The sequence below is a fragment of the Paecilomyces variotii genome (assembly GCF_004022145.1).
Source record: "Paecilomyces variotii strain CBS 101075 chromosome Unknown C8Q69scaffold_2, whole genome shotgun sequence".
Classification (NCBI taxonomy): Eukaryota; Fungi; Ascomycota; class Eurotiomycetes; order Eurotiales; family Thermoascaceae; genus Paecilomyces; species Paecilomyces variotii.
The window spans coordinates 1331082-1348422 of record NW_021167141.1 but is presented as its reverse complement, the minus strand read 5'-3'; the positions used below and the strand labels follow the sequence as shown (position 1 = coordinate 1348422).

At 48.2% G+C, this 17341-nt stretch overlaps 7 protein-coding genes across 7 annotated transcripts; 3 read left to right on the top strand and 4 right to left on the bottom strand.

Annotated features, from left to right (window-relative positions):
- Positions 1-80: 80 nt before the first annotated feature.
- C8Q69DRAFT_516581 (hypothetical protein) lies at positions 81-1740 on the top strand (the record flags this gene model as incomplete). The annotated part of the gene is made up of 4 exons (XM_028633394.1): positions 81-95; positions 297-448; positions 505-1575; positions 1629-1740. The coding sequence occupies 4 exons, from the start codon at positions 81-83 to the stop codon at positions 1639-1641; spliced, it is 1251 nt and encodes a 416-aa protein (XP_028487358.1). The 3' UTR covers positions 1642-1740.
- Positions 1741-2457: 717 nt separating this feature from the next.
- Positions 2458-6845, top strand: C8Q69DRAFT_441893 (hypothetical protein; the record flags this gene model as incomplete). The annotated part of the gene is made up of 7 exons (XM_028628789.1): positions 2458-2897; positions 3000-3172; positions 3225-3247; positions 3402-4393; positions 4441-5158; positions 5306-5819; positions 5887-6845. 7 exons carry the CDS (start codon positions 2458-2460, stop codon positions 6843-6845), a joined length of 3819 nt encoding a protein of 1272 aa, XP_028487357.1.
- Positions 6846-7125: 280 nt separating this feature from the next.
- On the bottom strand, positions 7126-8327 carry C8Q69DRAFT_146889 (hypothetical protein). The gene is made up of 3 exons (XM_028625493.1): positions 8071-8327; positions 7651-8010; positions 7126-7576 (listed from the first exon to the last, which is right to left on the bottom strand). Exons 1-3 carry the CDS (start codon positions 8099-8101, stop codon positions 7407-7409), a joined length of 561 nt encoding a protein of 186 aa, XP_028487356.1. The 5' UTR covers positions 8102-8327; the 3' UTR covers positions 7126-7406.
- Positions 8328-8554: 227 nt separating this feature from the next.
- C8Q69DRAFT_441892 (hypothetical protein) lies at positions 8555-9100 on the top strand (the record flags this gene model as incomplete). The annotated part of the gene is made up of 1 exon (XM_028628788.1): positions 8555-9100. One exon carries the CDS (start codon positions 8555-8557, stop codon positions 9098-9100), a length of 546 nt encoding a protein of 181 aa, XP_028487355.1.
- A 1202-nt stretch (positions 9101-10302) lies between these two features.
- On the bottom strand, positions 10303-11370 carry C8Q69DRAFT_504367 (hypothetical protein; the record flags this gene model as incomplete). Its single annotated transcript, XM_028632583.1, has 1 exon — positions 10303-11370. The coding sequence occupies one exon, from the start codon at positions 11368-11370 to the stop codon at positions 10303-10305; it is 1068 nt and encodes a 355-aa protein (XP_028487354.1).
- A 1014-nt stretch (positions 11371-12384) lies between these two features.
- C8Q69DRAFT_146854 (hypothetical protein) lies at positions 12385-13705 on the bottom strand. Its single transcript, XM_028625492.1, has one exon. The coding sequence runs from the start codon at positions 13385-13387 to the stop codon at positions 12476-12478; it is 912 nt and encodes a 303-aa protein (XP_028487353.1). The 5' UTR covers positions 13388-13705; the 3' UTR covers positions 12385-12475.
- Positions 13706-15261: 1556 nt separating this feature from the next.
- C8Q69DRAFT_146801 (hypothetical protein) lies at positions 15262-16083 on the bottom strand. Its single transcript, XM_028625490.1, has one exon. It carries the CDS (start codon positions 15925-15927, stop codon positions 15337-15339), a length of 591 nt encoding a protein of 196 aa, XP_028487352.1. The 5' UTR covers positions 15928-16083; the 3' UTR covers positions 15262-15336.
- Positions 16084-17341: the final 1258 nt, after the last annotated feature.

The following is a 17341-nucleotide window of genomic DNA, read 5'->3' as shown; positions in this document are numbered from 1 at the left end:
TTCTCGAATAATTTACTTGAACAATTGTACGACATTATAATATTAGTCGGTAACGAACGCCGGCACGTTAGTTATCAATCATGTTCTCAGGATCGGTGAGTCCCATCACAGAATTTCTATCCGTGTGATTGATACCACCAGTTCAGTCCCTAAAACACCAAAAACAGGGTGTGTTGTACATCAGCCCTGCTTGTATCTCACTCTTGAAGACGAACTCATCCTGCAACTGCGATTTCCGCTTTCTATATTCACTGCGTATACATACACAGGACCATGACTAATACCTACTCTCCCAGAAACCGTACTCCGCTATAACAGTGCAGATTGAACGTCTCACTAGCGAGCAATATGAGGTTGATGACTCTAGTGGAATTGTCGATCTCATCGAAGTAGTGCGTCTACAAAGCAGCGGTCCGACGGAGGCGAGTAGAGCTCTCCGCAAGAAGCTGTGAGTTCCCCTGGTGCTCTGGAATGCTGCGCCAAATCGTTAACTTGGAGAAACAGCAAGTACGGAAATGTTCATCGACAACTACGGGCTCTTACTATCCTAGATTTTCTAATCCAGAATGCAGGAGAACGGTTCCTGCGTGGCTTTGCAGATGAACCTCTGCTCGAAAGACTGCGCATCGCTGCTACGGATTCTCTTTCGGACGTCGAGGTTAAAGCGAAATGCAAGCAACTGTTTGCGCAATGGGCCGCCGCCTACAAAAACACTCCAGGTATGGAGCGGGTGGCAGCTCTCTATAAGCAGCTGCCGCAGCGTAAACAACCCGCACGCCAGGCGCAAGCGAAAGTCCTGAGGGAGACAGGAGATGAACCACCAATGGGTCATTCTGTATCTGTCTCCGCTGGAGACGGACCATCAACGATACTCACTAGTCCGAAACCGACCTCGTCTTCACACACACGCAAATCCAGTCTATTGAGCTCTTCGAAGAAGAAGGACAAAAGGAACACCAGAGGCCGGCCGTTCAACCTCGAAAAGGAGAAACCTGAGATTCTGCAGACGATCGCTGCCGCGTCAGTAGCCGGTACAAACCTATTGAACGCTCTTAGACTGGTGGATCGCGAAAGTCAGCGAGTGAGCGATGACCCCGAAGTGATGAACCGCTTTGAGTTATGCAAGCAACTTAGACGACAAATATTGCGCTACATCCAGCACGTCGAGAGCGAGGAGTTTCTGGGAGGTCTCATCCATGCCAACGAAGAGCTTGTCACTGCGCTAATGGCCTTTGAGGTCCTGGACAAGAGCGTTGACTATGATTCGGACAGTGATGAGAATGGCGCTCTCGAGGGATATTCATCGCCTACGAGAAGTAGCTACTCGCCGACGCGCGACAGGGATCTTAGCGAAGGGTTTGCAGGATTGGTCTTCGACAAAGCACCGCCCCGGCCGCCCAGGCCTACTAGTCTATCCTTTAATACCACCTCTTCATCTGCCTTCCGGAACTCTCCAGGTGGTCGTAGCGAGACACAGACGGAGTCGGAGCCTGACGATAGTGACGACGAAAATAATCCTTTCGGCGATAGGAATGCTATCCGCACACCCGCTGTTGAAAATCCCGAGCCTACTTGGTAGGTTACTACTCCATTTCCCAAACCGACAATCTGTACTAATACCTCTCAAGGAGAGAAGTTTAGACGTGGCTTTCTAGCCTTTGGTACCGCAAAGGTGTCCTGCGATTTCAGCGTGCTTGGATGGCGATTAGTTAAATACGTCTGGCCCCGATCCTCGACAATGGGAAGCATCATAACAAGATGCCAAGTTTGGATCTTTATTCAGACTTTGTTACGCTTTGTCCACCGTGCCTCTGCCAATAAAATCGGCCTTTCTGTTCTCACACCCTAGAGAAAGAGAGCAATATCGTGGGTTCAGCGTTACAACCTGGGTAACGGATGTATTGGGTTACGTGATACCATACGAGAAGTGCATTTACTAGACAAGGTGGGATATATCGAGTCTGTTGATGAGTGTAGCGGTGCAATATACAGAATTTGTCTGGGCTTTCCTCTCTAATAATAAGCGTCTTAGTGCACCAGGATAGATACTCCTGCCTCATGGTGTAATACAAGTAGTAAGGGCGCCTGCGAGCCCGGTGGGCAAATGTTAGTGGGTACCTTCCTTTTCTAGATCATGTATGCCCGCCCTGCCACCTCCTGCGTCCACCTCTGCTCTTTTATCCAGAGGGTTCTCTCATCGAGTCCTCACAACAGAGCAGGCAAAGCCACGGCCTTGGTCTCTAAATTTCAACTGATATTGTCTAAATATTGGATCTCCCTTAAAAGGAGCCCGAGAGGTTCTTGTTTTTCTTGATCGTTGCATTCTGTCCAGACAAATATCTCGAGCCAGTTGTCCATGTTCACGAGCTATTTGGTTTCATCTCAGGCCGGATCGCGTCGGCTCATTTAAGGCAATTCTATCCATTCCTAGTGTACCTAGTAGGTGATATCTGGGAAATGGAGTCTTCAGTCCGCAAAGAGGCGATATCAGAATCATCGTTAGCCGGTAATCGCCCTGCTATCCAGAGTGAGGATAATTCAGTATCTCAACTGGCTTATTCCGAAGAGGATGAACTACTATTTCATATGTCGCAAGTCGGTGATGATGCACTATCCCCAACATCAAAGAAAATTATCGAGAAGAACACGGTGCCATTCACAGCTACGCCATCAGGAGCGAAGAAGGAAACGCCCTTTACAATTCAGCGTCCTTCCAGATCTGGATCAACCGTGCTAGACTTCGGTTATGCAAACCCTAGTCAGACAGATGTTACCTTCTCGTTCCGTCCACCACCAGGGCGACAGTCCAACGTCTCGAAGCGTAGTAATCCCGGAACAGAAAGACAGAGACAGAAGCCCCTAGCTTTGGAAGACGAAAACGTGTCTACTGGAAATGAGTACGTATATGGTCCGTTACATTTGAATCTGTGTTGACTGGTTGAAAGTCAAGCCGCCCCAAACCGAATGCCCTATCCCCAAGTGATAATACACAATAATAGGGCAGCAAGTTATGGATCACCAAATCCCGATGGACTTTTAGAACGGCCTGATCAAGCTCGCGAATACAGTGCACCAGAGCACCAAGCTTTGATCGCTACGGGAAATGGTGGCTTGACACAAGAAAGACCCGGGGCTAATGGTGATGATGCACCCGGGGAACAGGGACATTCAAGTAAGTTTACAGTCTATAAATAAGAGTCTGAGACTAATATAATACTGCCTAGCGACCGATCCTCAAGACCAGACGGTAAGTGTCAGCAGGATGGTTCCTTTCCGGACAATTCGGAGAACAGCTCATGCAAGCCATATCTGGAAGAACCATAGACGCTGATAGCGGAACTTTGGATTTTCTGGGTCTTTATGGATCCCGCTCGCGAATAAAGACTGACTTTATATGACAGGAGTCTATTAGAAGTGAGAAACAATGCATTTCAAAAACCCATACTCGCGAGTACGAGACCGCTGGTGGGCCAGTGCTGCCAACACCATTGACGACTCGAAAATACAAAGTTACTAAGAATCGAAAGAAGCAGCGATCTAGAGTCGGAGGTTCACGGCGGGAATCTCCTATTCTCTCGAACGACGACTCACGGCCGTCGGAAGAAGATCTCTTCTACCTTCTGATCCAGAGACTTCGTCAAAGAGAGGAGCAGGAAGCAAGTAATTCTGCTTTAAGAGAGCAAATGAAATCAGATATAGTTGAGCTAAGCGAGGAGAACCAGTCGTTGAGGGCCCAGATGGAGCAGTGTCGTTCCAGACAAGAAGAGCAGGAAATAGAAATCGACACTAGGAAACGCCAGTCGGAACATTGGAAAATGAAACTCTCCAAGTTAAGACGTGTCCTCAACGGCCTGGGAAAGGAGTTCAAGATTCTGCGAGACGAGGCGAATGACCTTAAGAGAACAGAAGCGGGACTACTCCAAGAGAAAAGCGAGTTAGTAAAGTGCCTTGATGAAATAAAAGTGAACATTGATCAAGCTTCCCGCAAAGTCAGTCAGCAGCCCGCACATGTCGCCGCAATTACAGCAGACTTCAATGTTATGACGCAGGCTTTACGTTCAGCACAGGATAAGACATCCTATTACCATGACCGGCTCCTTTATGAGCAGAGGCGCGTCTCGAAGCTTGAACGATATATACAATCTTCAGCAAATGAGCATAGCCTTCAGCTGAAGTTCACGAAAGACATGCAATCGCAGGTTCTAGGTAGACTAGATACTGTCATTGAGCATGTGAAGCAAAGGTGGGAATCTTCGCAGGATATCCTTCAGTCCGCCATACCTCCCGTGCTACAAGAATGTTTAGAATCAGTGAACGTCCTGCTTCAGAAGAATCCAGTAGAGAAGTCTGACATTCGAGACCTGAACCAATCACTTGCTACTCAGATATCAAGGTAATACATGAGATCCTCAGGTGATGACTTGCTCTTACATTTCATAGTCTAGAGGCGCTTGTGACCAATTCGGTTGGAAATCTCGACATTACTAAGGAAATACAGGATGTGATCAGAACTGAGATGCATGGACAGCTACAAAGAGTGGAAGATGTCATGTCTTCTTCTCTCATTACGTCGCATGAATTTGCAGATGCACGGGAACGTCAAGGAAGACTTGAAGAGAAACTGAAAACATCAGAAGAGACTGTTCTAAAGCTTCGAGAGATAACAAAGGAGCTTCAACTAAGAGAGACTGAGCTGACAGGAGAGTCGATGAGACTAAAGGAAAGCCTTGCAAACTGCGAGAGGGAGATGAACGATGCCGCTATCAAAAGCAGAGAGGATATGTTTCCCACGGTACCAGAACTCCAGATTCAGCTTCAAACCACGTCTGCTGCTCTTACAGAAGCGCTTGAATCGATAAAGGACAAGGAATCTCAGATAGAAACTTTGCAGCAGGAGTTAGTTGAGACGAGATTGAACACAGCAAATGCTGAGGAGCGCCTTGAACAACTCGAACGTGAGAAGGCGACTTTGAAAGATGAGATGTGCCACATGGAAGCAAAAATTCGCGAAGAACTGGGGAGAGCAAGTATTATAGCACGAGACAAAATCAAGGCTCAGTTTGAGCAGCAACTCCATCGAGCACAAAAGGAGAAGACTGCTCTACAGACGAGTGCACAAAAGCTGGAGCAAACAATCAGCGAGTTGAAAGCTACCATTGTAAGTTGGACGTTCAGTCAGAAGCGAAGATAGACTGATTTGTTTAGTGCCAATCAGAAGATAAATCAAGCGTGAAACAAAGAGAGATGGAGGAAAATGTCGGTTTTCCCCAACGCAGACGGATGGGCCTTACTGACAATTATGTAGCTCACTGCAAGGGAGGAAGATATACGATATCTGCAGCACAGACTAGCTGAATGTGAGGCTCGAGCCGTATCACTAGAGACGGAACTAGGGGAGTATAGGCAACAAGGAACGCCAGGGCAAGAAGCCGGTGCAGGTACAGAAGGAAGGCCTGTGGAGAATTCTGAGGAACTACAGAAAAGAATTGATGTCCTAGAAGGACAACTATCAGGGGCACAGGGTGAAATTAGGTCCGTATCAGAAAGACTCGTTACTGCAGAATCGGCGAAAAGTGCACTCGAGTCGGGAAAGGCCAGGGCCAAATCAGAGATGCATTCACTTCTCCACAGGATCCAAGAATCGGAATCATGGAAGAAGGAAGGAGAATTAGTCCTCCAGAAATTGGGTATCATCGAGTCCGGGAATCCTCCTCAGGTCTCATGGCCGATCATTGAGGGGCGGTTGAACGAGATGCTCGATACTCGAGTACAAAAAACACCGAATACACGACAGGAGAAAGTTCGCCATATTTCCAACGGTAAGATAAAGAATCTCGCCTGACTGTTCTGAATAGTGCATGATAAAAATACTGAACGAGGCCACAGATATACAGTCCAGGGAGTTTGTCCGCACAGAGGTCGTTTATCGGTCTGAAAGTGTCCATGCGAGTGGCCATACGTCTCCGAGCCCACATGTGACATTTCAAGCCCAAGTATCTGCCAGCGGCCCGGCTGACGGCTCTTCTAGACGTCTTCCAAGCTCCATAGTTCCTTTCTCCCATGTTCAAAATGCGATCACTCATGTCCCTTGTTCACCAAGCGAGAGCTTGAGCGATATCAGAATCCAGTTACCTTCTACGCCGCAGGAAGGTTTATCAGAAAAGGAGGGGCATTACACATTGGCCGCCGGAAAGGAAATCAGCACCGCAAAATCCGCCCACGATGCCGAAAAGGAAATAACTGTGAAGCATATGCCAGACAAAAGTGCTGCGGCCCTCGATCACCATCATGTAGCAGGAAAACAAATGCCGAAGAGAGAAGAGCAGAATGCACCTAATCTCAAAGGAGATGGAGAGACGAAGTCTAGACTTGACCCAGCTGCTACCAAAAAGACTGGTATCAAACGGAAATCTAGAGGACAGCTAACACAAGACAGCCTCACCAGCGTGGACTCGCCTTCTGTTTCCGCGAGCCGGAATGGCGAATCTCCTATCCATAACCAGTCAGAAGCAAATTATCGGATCAAGCGCGGAGAAGCGCCGAAAGGCATTCTGAAAGGGTCTACTACATTAATGGAGAGCAACATCCAGAAAGGTGCCGCAATAAAAACGCCAGAGCGTCCAAGAAACAAAAGAGCAAAACGATATGGGACCTCTGTAGCAGACTCTCTATCCGTTACGGACACACCAACCGTCTCTGGGTACTTTGATAATGGTGCTAGTCCTCTCATCTCGGCTTCCGGAAGCCAACGTCCTAAACGGAGAGACCACCAACACCATCTCCCGGCGACGCGCAGCACCACTCGTGGTCGTCGCAGGTCTAGAGGTAAGCTAAGACGTCCATAGATTGCCACGAGGAAACTGATAAGAAGAAGGAGAGTATTACGGTGACCGTTTCAATCGGGAAATCCAGGCTTCAAAGTGACAGTCAGACCCATGGGTTGAAAAGGAGACGCAATATCGAATATTCAATGTGCTAATATGTAGAGTTATGTGCGTCAGTAGCAGGGAGAAGCGGATGTTTCATTCAAGGATGAATAATAACCATAGGAGCCATGTTTAGAAGAATATGCAGTATTTAAACATAGAAATATCAATATCCATTGCTATTAACGCCAACCTTTATATAGAGTCAGGGATGAGACTTCTTAATGCGGCACACGCACGACTCTTCGAAGGAGATGATCCGTCGCTCTCACAGCCGTAGTCGTACAATGTACAATAAATCACTTTGGGTGAATACCCAATCCATCTCGAGAAACGGAGAACTCGGTCAAGGGTACTGACAATAGACAGGGAAGATCAACTCGCCCATTTCCTCAAGAATGGCTGCGGTTTATGCGTCCCATCCTGGCTTAATGTCTTCACCCAATTGGCCGACTAACTATCCATACACCACAAGCTCGTTTATTTTGCCTTTCCTCCCTTTGTCGCCTCGAGGAAGAGCACCTTCTTCTTCACGACCGGATCGTATTTCAACATGCTCAGTGGACGATGTGTACGCGGTCGGATCATTGTTCGGTAGAAGCCAGTCATTGCCATGGAGATCAGGCGGACGGTGACAGTGCGCGACTTAGCTATATACAGAAAAAGAAGCATGTCAGTCTCCGCATCGCTAAGATGGAAAATGAGGAGAGCCAGCTGGACTTGCAGGCCGACAATATCCTAGACAAGGAAGCCAGTTCTGGCTGGAAATATACAAACCTTTCTTCGCCATTGTGATTAGTGTGAATGTGAATTGATCTGAGAGGACAGGACGGATTGAGGCCGAGCCCCGAAAAGCGATTTCGTTGAAACCTCCAAGTGAATCCAGAAGTCCCCGACTCAACAGGCCCGTCGAATAGACTGAAGCGAAGGCGCTGAGCAGGTATCTCAGGAGAGATATGAATTCTCAGCTCGACGAATTGTCTGTTGCGTAGCGCAAGGCGCAAAATGTTTCTTGTCGCTCCGAAAGCTCTCCGGCTCCGCGGCCAAAGAAGTTCATCGCGAGATGAAGTCACGTGGCTATACACTGCCAGATATGGTTAGGTTAGCTGCGGACCAGACGGTCGAGGCCGAGTGGTCGACTTGCTCCCTTGGCCAGGAACTCCCAACTTCAACATCTCTCGTTGTCGAGCTTGATTTACGTCTCTATTTTCTGGACAAACTCCCGCATTATTCTGATGTTTTGGGATCTGATCTAGCCCGCTGCTTCAGAGGTCTGTACGCAAAGCGGCATCAATAACTCACAACGCCTTCACTCACTAACCCAACGATACATGGCCAAGGTTCTGTATGTATGTACGGTCCAGATGTCTCGAATTTATCAATAGGCTACCGCACTAAAGCAACATCCAGCCTTGCTTTTGCTTCATTATGCGCCTTTGATCAGAACTGTCGTCGTTTGCTTGAAGCATTGTCTCAGAACTATTTATGTTCCTGCTTCGTCCTGACCCACTTTGCTGTCACCTTAGGTACATTTTGACCACGTCTGCATGGTACCTCAACGCTGTTATTCTTCGTATCCCTCTGCAGTATAGCAGCATCAAAACATTAGACCTGTTTCTATTTTCAGTATGCGGTTTAACAAACCACGTCTCTACGTGTCTCTCTATTTTCGATCTGGACAGGCGCCTCCCGACAGCTACCATTGGGCTCTCTTGGTCGGGCCCAAAAGCGACGAGGATCCCTATGATGCTGTGCAGTACCACGTTAAGAACACAATTAGACCGGGTGTATCAGGGCAACCCTGGGTTTTCGAAGCGTCCAGACTCGGAGAATCTGACACTCGATATCGTCTTTTGATTCGCGTATTGATCGCCAAGATAGCTGACCCTTCAAGTGTCGATGCAAGCTTACGAGGCGTCCCCATCATTCAGGAAAGCCCAGACTGGAATTGCATATCATGGGTGAGAAGCGCGATTGAGAGACTCAATGCAGATGGCGTGCTGTCGGAATCGAAAGTCGTCGACTGGAGCATTATTGATCGGCAATGTAAGGACTATGTCGCGAAGAAAAAGGAGGCCGGGCGATGGAGGGCTGGTAATAGTCCAGACTCTACACATGAACTTGTGAAGATACCAACCTGGGATATGCTCCAAGAGCGGGAGGTAGTCTCATGACTCAGTTATCAACTATGAGCCGGGATTTACATCAACCTTCAAGAGGCCCAGAACTGTGCACCTAGTCCTCTGCAGCTATCTGCGAGAACTAGATCTAGATACATTCGCAGTTACCGTTCATTACCTGCTAGGCGCACGCTGATCCGTTAACGCAACAATCCGTCAATCCGTCAGTTTACGAGGACAGCAGCAGGTACATATTGGATGGTCACATGACCCATTCTGACCACACTGTTACCCGCGTCCAACTCGAGATGTCGAGACGATCCGCAAATTCATCAGATGATGGAGGAAATCATTATGAATGACCGCCAATCTTGTCTTACAAAAGCTTTCCTTCGGATGAGACACTACACCCCATTTAAAACGCGGAACAGACTTTCGGATCGATCGACCAGTCCTGGGTGCTGCGAGTTAACCGATGCGGTAATATGATCATCGACAGGCCATCTGGTAGTATGAGTTTTTACGTCAGGCGACCAATCCAACCGCACTTGATCGATCTCGAAGGCGGCACACCAGCCACAGCTTCTCCTTGTATCTGCGCCGCAGAAGTATACATATTGCTACTAGATTGATATCTTATATCCACATCAGCAACTACCTCTCTCCGAACAGATTAACGTGTAAACTGAACTACGCCTCAAATGATCTGTCACTACGGCACAATGTTATTTTTGGGGATAGCAAAGCTGGTTCATTTTTATTTCGGTGTTCTTCGTGCATATAACATGAGTTGCTTTAATCCTCTTCTGACTACATCAATGACGGTTGGCATTGTGTTCAAGTCTCTGCAGACGCCGTGGTTTATTCCTTCGCGAGAATTGCTGCTTGCTTTTGTCGTATCAACTGATTCTCCCTACATATAAAATATACATTATATAATGTGTCACTCTTGAGGATAGCAGGTCTCATTCGCATGAGCTATCTGATCTTTACATCCGCCCCCTAATCGAGACGGGCAAGCTGAATACATTAATCATGTGGGACGAATCTTGTCAACCACCATTGTTTACCCTCTGAAGCACATTTGGAATTCGCAAACATACATGCCGACCATCCGTTGGAAAACGCCAAAGAAAATATTGACCTGCCAACAGCTGTCTCAAGAAGGCCCCCACAACCGTGAAAATGAAATTCAAGGCTCTATCCTTCGGTCTTTACAAGAAGGTCCAAACTACCGTGGCCATATTGAGACATAATTAGACGGAAGATGCCTTTCCTGCCTCTGCGAGTCGACTGCTGCGTCTCAGTGGCCGCTGTCTCTTTGAGCTACCTTGTTGGTCCTCAGACCTTCCGTCGTCATCACTGTTGGATCGCTGACGCTTTCTAGTTTTCGGTGCCTGCTCGTTCCCCTTCGCAGTCTTTCTCTTGTTCCTTTGATTGCCTTTGTTCGTGGCGGCCCTCGCAGCCTCGGGACGACGGCGCGCTCTGCCCGGCTGACGGCTATCTGGAGATGGCGCCTCGCGGGTATGGTACGTACGGCCACTCCTGGTGATGCGCATGTCGGGCGGAACCTCAGCATCTCCGTTACTCTCCCGGTCTGCATCATCGACACTCTCGTTAGAAAGGTCTGCTTTCCAATCCATTTGATCGCTTTCCTCTTTGATTTTCCCGTCCTCAGCAATCTGGATGTCAGCAGAAGTTTCCTCCTCGATAGTTGGTATGACATCGACATCGCGGAGGCCCCAGCGTCGATTATGCACCATGTATTGGACCTGGGGCGGGGATTCATTCTCGTATTCTTCAGGGTCATAACCATGAAGCAATCCCAAAGGAACCGGACTCGTGGTGCTCTGGGTCACGTCGTACTGCTCTGGGTCTTCAGGGGGTGACTCGTAGAAGCTACGCACCCAATCGACGGTCCGTCCGTTGATAAGATACTCACGTGGAGTTTGAGACAAATCCCCAGACTCGCGAAGCTCGAGCTCGGCAGCTTCCAAAGCATGATGACGTTCCTCATCAACTCTCCTGCGACGCGAGATCCGTGCGGGGTCTCCGTTGACAGCACTGACTGGGACGCCGCTGAGTCCAAGAGACTCGTCCTCATCGTCGCTATCAATGGAGTTTGACTGATTCCGCATGCAAGACAAAAGAGCAGGTTCGAACTCGGGGGGAACATCATCGAAACGCTCCTCCAAAAGCTCGTCTATGTTTTCCAGGACCACGAGAGAGCGAAGGTAGCGGCAAAGCTCATCGATCTCGGTTGTTCCATCTAGACGGGGATTAGAAGGCATCGTTCCCCTGAGTCTATGGCCCTCAGTGACCATGGCAGCAAATTTTGCCTTAAAATTGCCTAATATACGGGAATAACCGAATATGTCAGACACAAAACAAACTGATTATTGTGGTTTATGGGGAACAACGCCAAAAAGGAGATATTTTTCCCTACCTGGCAACGGGCTGGAGAGATGTTTCGATATCGACCAACTTCGAACGCGTGAGAACTGCTCTATACACAGTCTGACGACCTAGGAACGATGAACGGACCTCAGCTGGCTAAGGTCTCATCTCTGTAGGATCGAACGAGAAGGACAACACTGTGCGTGAATTTCACTGTTCAGAAGCACGGAGTTCACCGCTAAGCGAGGTGTTGTTTATCACAACAGAGTCAATTCTTGTTATTGCCATCATTATCTCTGACCGCCTACGTTGGGTTATTCTGGGAGCTACTTCACGGATTTCCATTTCTTTGTGATGTATCTCTGCTATTGGAAATAGTCTTGTAATCCTATGATGTGCTGGTACCATCTATGTGCAGTATAGATATATATCAGCATGTGTAGTAGTTAAGCGTGATGGGAATCATTCTATATCTATCTGTATACAGCTGGCTAGTTACATAGTATAAGCTCCTAGAGACTATGTAAGGAAAGTATCAGATTAATTGCAAGGTATCTCTGCGGTCTTGCTGAGCTGGCCATTTATCTTTAGCGTGGATAGTATAATATGCTCGAATGGCTAGCGACATCGTTTTAACGACCACGTATACCCATGCGTCGCATAGTTTCACGTACTCTGGTGGGTAACCATAAATAACTGGGTCCCAGAGTACGTTTACTAGCTTCCGTGTATCGAATGTATCCGTGTCCGGATGTCCCGGCGTAGGGTTTGGTTCCTTGCCAGGTCCGTCGCCGTATTGCCAGACTTCGGGGATAGTGATGCCTTTCATGGTAGAGGAAGTTGTGATCATATCAGCAGAATCTTAGTTTCCAGGTCGGTCATTCTTAGTTGCGGAGAATTGCTCCAACGCTCCAAGTTATGTACGAAGAGAAAATCGCTTACTTAGAGACGAAAAAGTATGCCCCTTATCGCCTCAAAATCTGGAATTTATCATAGACGACTTTGAAAAGCATTGGATATATCCGTACATAGTTATTGCATGGAATTGAATATTGGACCTGCATACATTTCGAGGATCTGTGCAGAAAGTGAAACGGCATTTTCAGTGACCGAAGGCGGGACAATTTCGAAGAGAGCATCGACTGGAAGCAGAAGCGGTGCACCAGTTACAATGGGCGGGCTATTATCCCGCTTCCTGATTGTTAAAGTTTGCGTTTTCGTAGGTCTTCTAGATCTAGCTGCAGATCTTGCTCGACGCGGCCGTGGATTATCAAGAAATTGCCATACCTCTATAGTGATGACCTTGCGTTCTGTGAAGCCATGTATAAGCACAACAATCCTAACACGCTGGCTGGGTTGTGTTAACCAGTAAAAGGCGTCGTTGCGAAGTTTATTAAGAGTTCCATTTAAACCAGCCTCAATGACAAACGTCGGTGAGTCTTCGAATTTGGGACGAGTATGAAGAGGTTTGAATGAATCATCCGGCTCCTTTTTTCGCGACTGTCTGCCTTCCTCACGACCAGCACCTTCGAGCCAAAAGTCGTCAAGCATCTTAACTCCCATATTCTCAAGTTCCTTACACACGAAATGCATAAATATACGGTGTAGAGCCTCATGCTGACGTGAGACGAGTTTTATAATGAGTTTCTCCTCAATTTCATCGTGAGATACCCGCATGGGTGGGAGTGTGCGGCGGCGACTGTCCAGCCAGTCGAGGGCTTTTTTGTTAATGCCCCTAGCCATAACATACTGTGGCCCGCCGGAGCTTTGAAACCTCTTGTAGGACTCCTCTAGAAACCGAGTGAATTTTTGTCGTGTTTCGAAATTATGGCCGGATCGAATCCCATAAGTTGGGTCGTAATCGGCATTTGATTCTGAACTGCGTGATATATTCCTGCGGATAGGTGATGGTGAACGATTTGAATTTCTGGTCTGTTGCTGCATTTCTTGGACTCTGCTAGTATTTTTAATCTCGTAAAAGAATTTGATAAAAAGGAACAAATAATGATGTATTAATAATTTCTTGTGGTTGCTCGGAATTGATTTATCTTGTATAGATCTAGGTGATGGTGGTTTTTTTTAATGGGTTGTCCCCCACTATCAGGGATGGATTTATCCTCGAATATCTTTTTCGTGAATGAGCTGCTCCAGGCTGCAGAATAAAGGGTAGTGAATGTTGAAGCGAACAGAGCGAGAAAGGTAGGTAACTTCCAAGGTTCCAACCTTCACTTCAGGCAGTTCCGAATTAGGGAAAGTTCTTTTCTCCCCCGATAACTACTACTACTTACTTACTTACACTAAACCGGGGGCAGTCGAATATAACAAATAAATCTTAGCCTCTTTTCCCCAGGCAGATACATTCAAATCCTTAAACTCACGGACAGGCTATCTACTACCCCATTCCCACGCACAGCCACAGATCCACAACGCAAAGATGACAGGTCGTATATGTGCGGATTGTGCATACACTGCAGCAGGGAACAAGAGAGAAAAGATATTTGTACCCACGTGCGGGATAATCTCCCCTCCTTCATGATGACTGGTAAAAAGCAAGGGTTTTAGTCTGACTCTATCGTATCCTGTCTGCCTAGTGCCTCCCTCCCCCGCGGGCCGCATACATACTACTCTAATGCAGGCGGATAATGAGAGTTAGATGGATATCATGGGTAGATAATAGATAGCCTGGTGCACGAGCCATCCTCCCGAGGATTCTACAGTAGTGCAACAGGAATGAGGTTGGGTTGTTGGAGCGTAGTGTTTTAACTCTACATGATTTAATGCATCCAGTACCTGTGTGCCTGTCTGTCTGTCTGTCGCTCATTATATCCATGCATGCATGCATATTGTCATGCGATATATTCATAATAGATCTACACTCGATTCTCTTCCGATATACGAACCACGAGACATATATCTGAGATGGTGGTGTTGGAGAAGACATCGTCGACTATAGGAATTACCAAGTTTTTTATCGTTTCCCAGTGTTTTGCTGAGTCATGGGGACAGATTGGGACGGCTAATCATGTCTTAAGTGTATGCAGCTAAATCGCGGGATGGAAGGTATTTTGATTGGGACTGGATTTGAGTTGATTCGGTAGGAATCTAAACTTGCTAGTATTGTTTACTCTGCATGAAGGAGGGTATATAGAAACCAATAATATTCCTATCAGAAAGAACTGGCCCATGCGGGAAGGGTCCCGTCTTGTCTTGGTGGTAGTAGCGTACTTTATGTAGTATGCATCCACTGATCGGCCCTCCGCGAAGTGTAGTACATACATAGTAGGAGATAGAAGGAAAATGAACATGACAAGGGAGTGTGTGTGGTGAGTCATTTGGCTCATTTTGTTTTTTTGTTCTCTCTTTTGGTGGAGAGGGAAATCTCTGTGATATGATAATTTTCGTATCAATCAAAGAAAAAAATCTTTTTTTGTAGTCATTTTTCGAACCCGTGGGTCCAATCCATGGTGGTAATGATGCGCTCTCGCATTTGTGATGCGCTCTCGCGCATCATTACCACCGACGCCGTATTGTCTGTGAAAGGCTCAAAGGCAAGTTGCCGGCGAAATGAAATCATGGCTAGCTTTCTCCCACATGCATAAATCCCTCGATTTAGCGGTAATGTGGTATTGGGAAAGGCATGGTGTGCCAGATTTGTTTTGGTCTCCAGAAACAGGAATGCGCAGCAATGTCGACAGTATGAAGCTGAAACCGAGGCAATGCGTGTTCCCTCCGGGTGGAGTGTAGTGTAGCATCGAAAGCTACATCAAGTATCGACGGGTACAGAGAGGCCTGCTCTGAGGGGTCGATTCAGGGAATCTTTGTGGATAGGAAATCCAAGAGTCGTAATCCTTATACGGAGTAGCAGTAGTCCAGAGATGTGGATGCGTCCCTCATCAACGGAAGTATCTGGTGGAACGGCGGGTCTTGTATACTTGAGAGTGACGCTCAAGACGGTCCACCGCATCAGTCTCGTAGAGAGAGCCACGGTGTGGGGAGCCTCGTGGGGACCGGTAGCAGATCGTCCGCGAGCCTTTCAAAGTCTGAGGGGATCGCTCAATAATCTCGGTACAGGGATATGGATCCTCAACCTCAGCAGATCGACGGGGAGTAGCTGGCTTGCCAACATCGTAAGTGATCACTGGAAGGGGTTTCTCCTCTCGAAGCTCTAGGCCAAGCTCAAGGGCGAGGAGCAAAGCATTGGCGCTCTTGTATTCACGTGGGATGTGCACGCGGGTAGGCTCGCCGCTCTCACGAGCGACGGAATAGACCTTGTCATGTCTGGAGAAGAGATAGGTTGCGACGAGCTCCGCGTGGCCGTAGCCTCGTTGACACAATCCACTGTCTTCCTTCAGGGCTCGAAGGGGGTTGGCACAGCGTGCGCAGTGCTCTGCATGGTGTTCGTATCTGGAAACGACATACAGCTCGTCGTCCCGGAGCTCCGACTCCAGATGGACGGGATACTCGTAGACCTCGATGGCTGGCATTGTGGGCGAATAGTAGTGAACTCTAGACGGCGCAGTGCCCGGTTGTTGAGCACCCTCGTGGGCTGTCTTCTTCTGGCCTGGTTGGCGAGAAGCTGGATAGTAGTAGCGTATGTGGGTGTACTGAATGGGAGACACTTTGTCTGAAGGGGTTTGCTTCTGTGCGAGTGTAGACAGCAGATGGTCTGTCAAAAGGTGTTGAAGAGCGCAGCAAGAAGCCTGTGTGTCCTCAGGAAAGAATAGTAGCCGGGGGCAGCGTCCAAGTATTTATGGTCGGAAACTGGTACTGGTGACTGATTGATGTATGTACTTGACTCAGGACCAAGTCACGAGGATGAGCAGCGAAACAATGATGGAGACCACGGGTTTTATATAAGAAAATCCAGTGAAAGAAAGACTGGGATGTATTGTATAGAAGTTCCTGGTGCAGGCAGGGAGGGTCGCTCTTCTTAAACCCCAGACATTGGCCATACGAGACGCGGCATTCATATATAGAAGCACAACCGGCCAGTGGGAAGATACCAGGCAACGAGGAATCCTCTGCAGACCAGCAGCGACTGGCGTCTCCATCCGCACTAGAGCAGACGAACAGGATCAGGGTCCCTTATTGACTCGTGGGCCGTCTTGGTGGCTCCAAGTAAGCGACAAAGCTCGCTGAGTGGACCAGCAACAGACAGATGGCATTGATCGTGGTGGCTGTTCGTTCTGGCGGCCTCCATGAACTGCTTAGCTTGAGGCTGGAGCGGTCAAGCGTGCTTTTCTCCGACACTCTTTGCTCCAGCTCTGCACCAACAACGGCCCTTTGCACGTCCTCTGATTTGTCTACACGCTCAAAGAACGGTCAAGCATGAGCATCCTGCGCTATTCCAACCGTGCTTCTGGCGGTGCATACGCCGACCGTTCTATTGCGGACTCGACCGTATCTTCACAGCCATGCCATCATTCGACTGTCTGGCCATGACGCCAGAGAGTGACTACATAGCGGAGACCCTCATGAAGCCAGCCAGCTGGTGATGACTCGCTCAGAGACAAGCAGACCGTCCAGGAGATCGACTCATCCAGCAGACACCAGGATCCCTTCGCTAGCCGCACGCACACGATGTCGGTGGAATTATCCGCTCCAGAGCTTGCTTTCCCCGCAGTGATCGAGAACCAGTGCTGCTGTCGACCGTGAAGACCTTTCGATCCGTGAATGCAGTTTGAGTCGATGACGCCCCTGTTGCATGCTCTGCAAGATGCTTCAACATCGCTACTTCGCATTCGTTCCCCTGCCGCTGGCCTCGGGCCGCCGGCGACTGATGAGACAGCACTTCAAACGATTCAATCCCTGTCATTAGATCTCTTCTCTGGCCCGCGATCTCTCCCGCAACCACTATTACAAAAATATCGATTTTCTAAGAATATCGCCGATATCTAC

Coding starts and splice junctions, on each gene's coding strand:
- C8Q69DRAFT_146889 (XM_028625493.1), bottom strand. CDS start 8,101: ATGTTGAAGTTGGGAGTTCCTGGCCAAGGGA. Junction 8,011..8,070: donor GGGAGTTCCTGGCCAAGGGA/GCAAGTCGACCA, acceptor CATATCTGGCAG/TGTATAGCCACGTGACTTCA. Junction 7,577..7,650: donor GTCTAGGATATTGTCGGCCT/GCAAGTCCAGCT, acceptor TTCTGTATATAG/CTAAGTCGCGCACTGTCACC.
- C8Q69DRAFT_146854 (XM_028625492.1), bottom strand. CDS start 13,387: ATGCAGCAACAGACCAGAAATTCAAATCGTTCACCATCACCTATCCGC.
- C8Q69DRAFT_146801 (XM_028625490.1), bottom strand. CDS start 15,927: ATGCCAGCCATCGAGGTCTACGAGTATCCCGTCCATCTGGAGTCGGAG.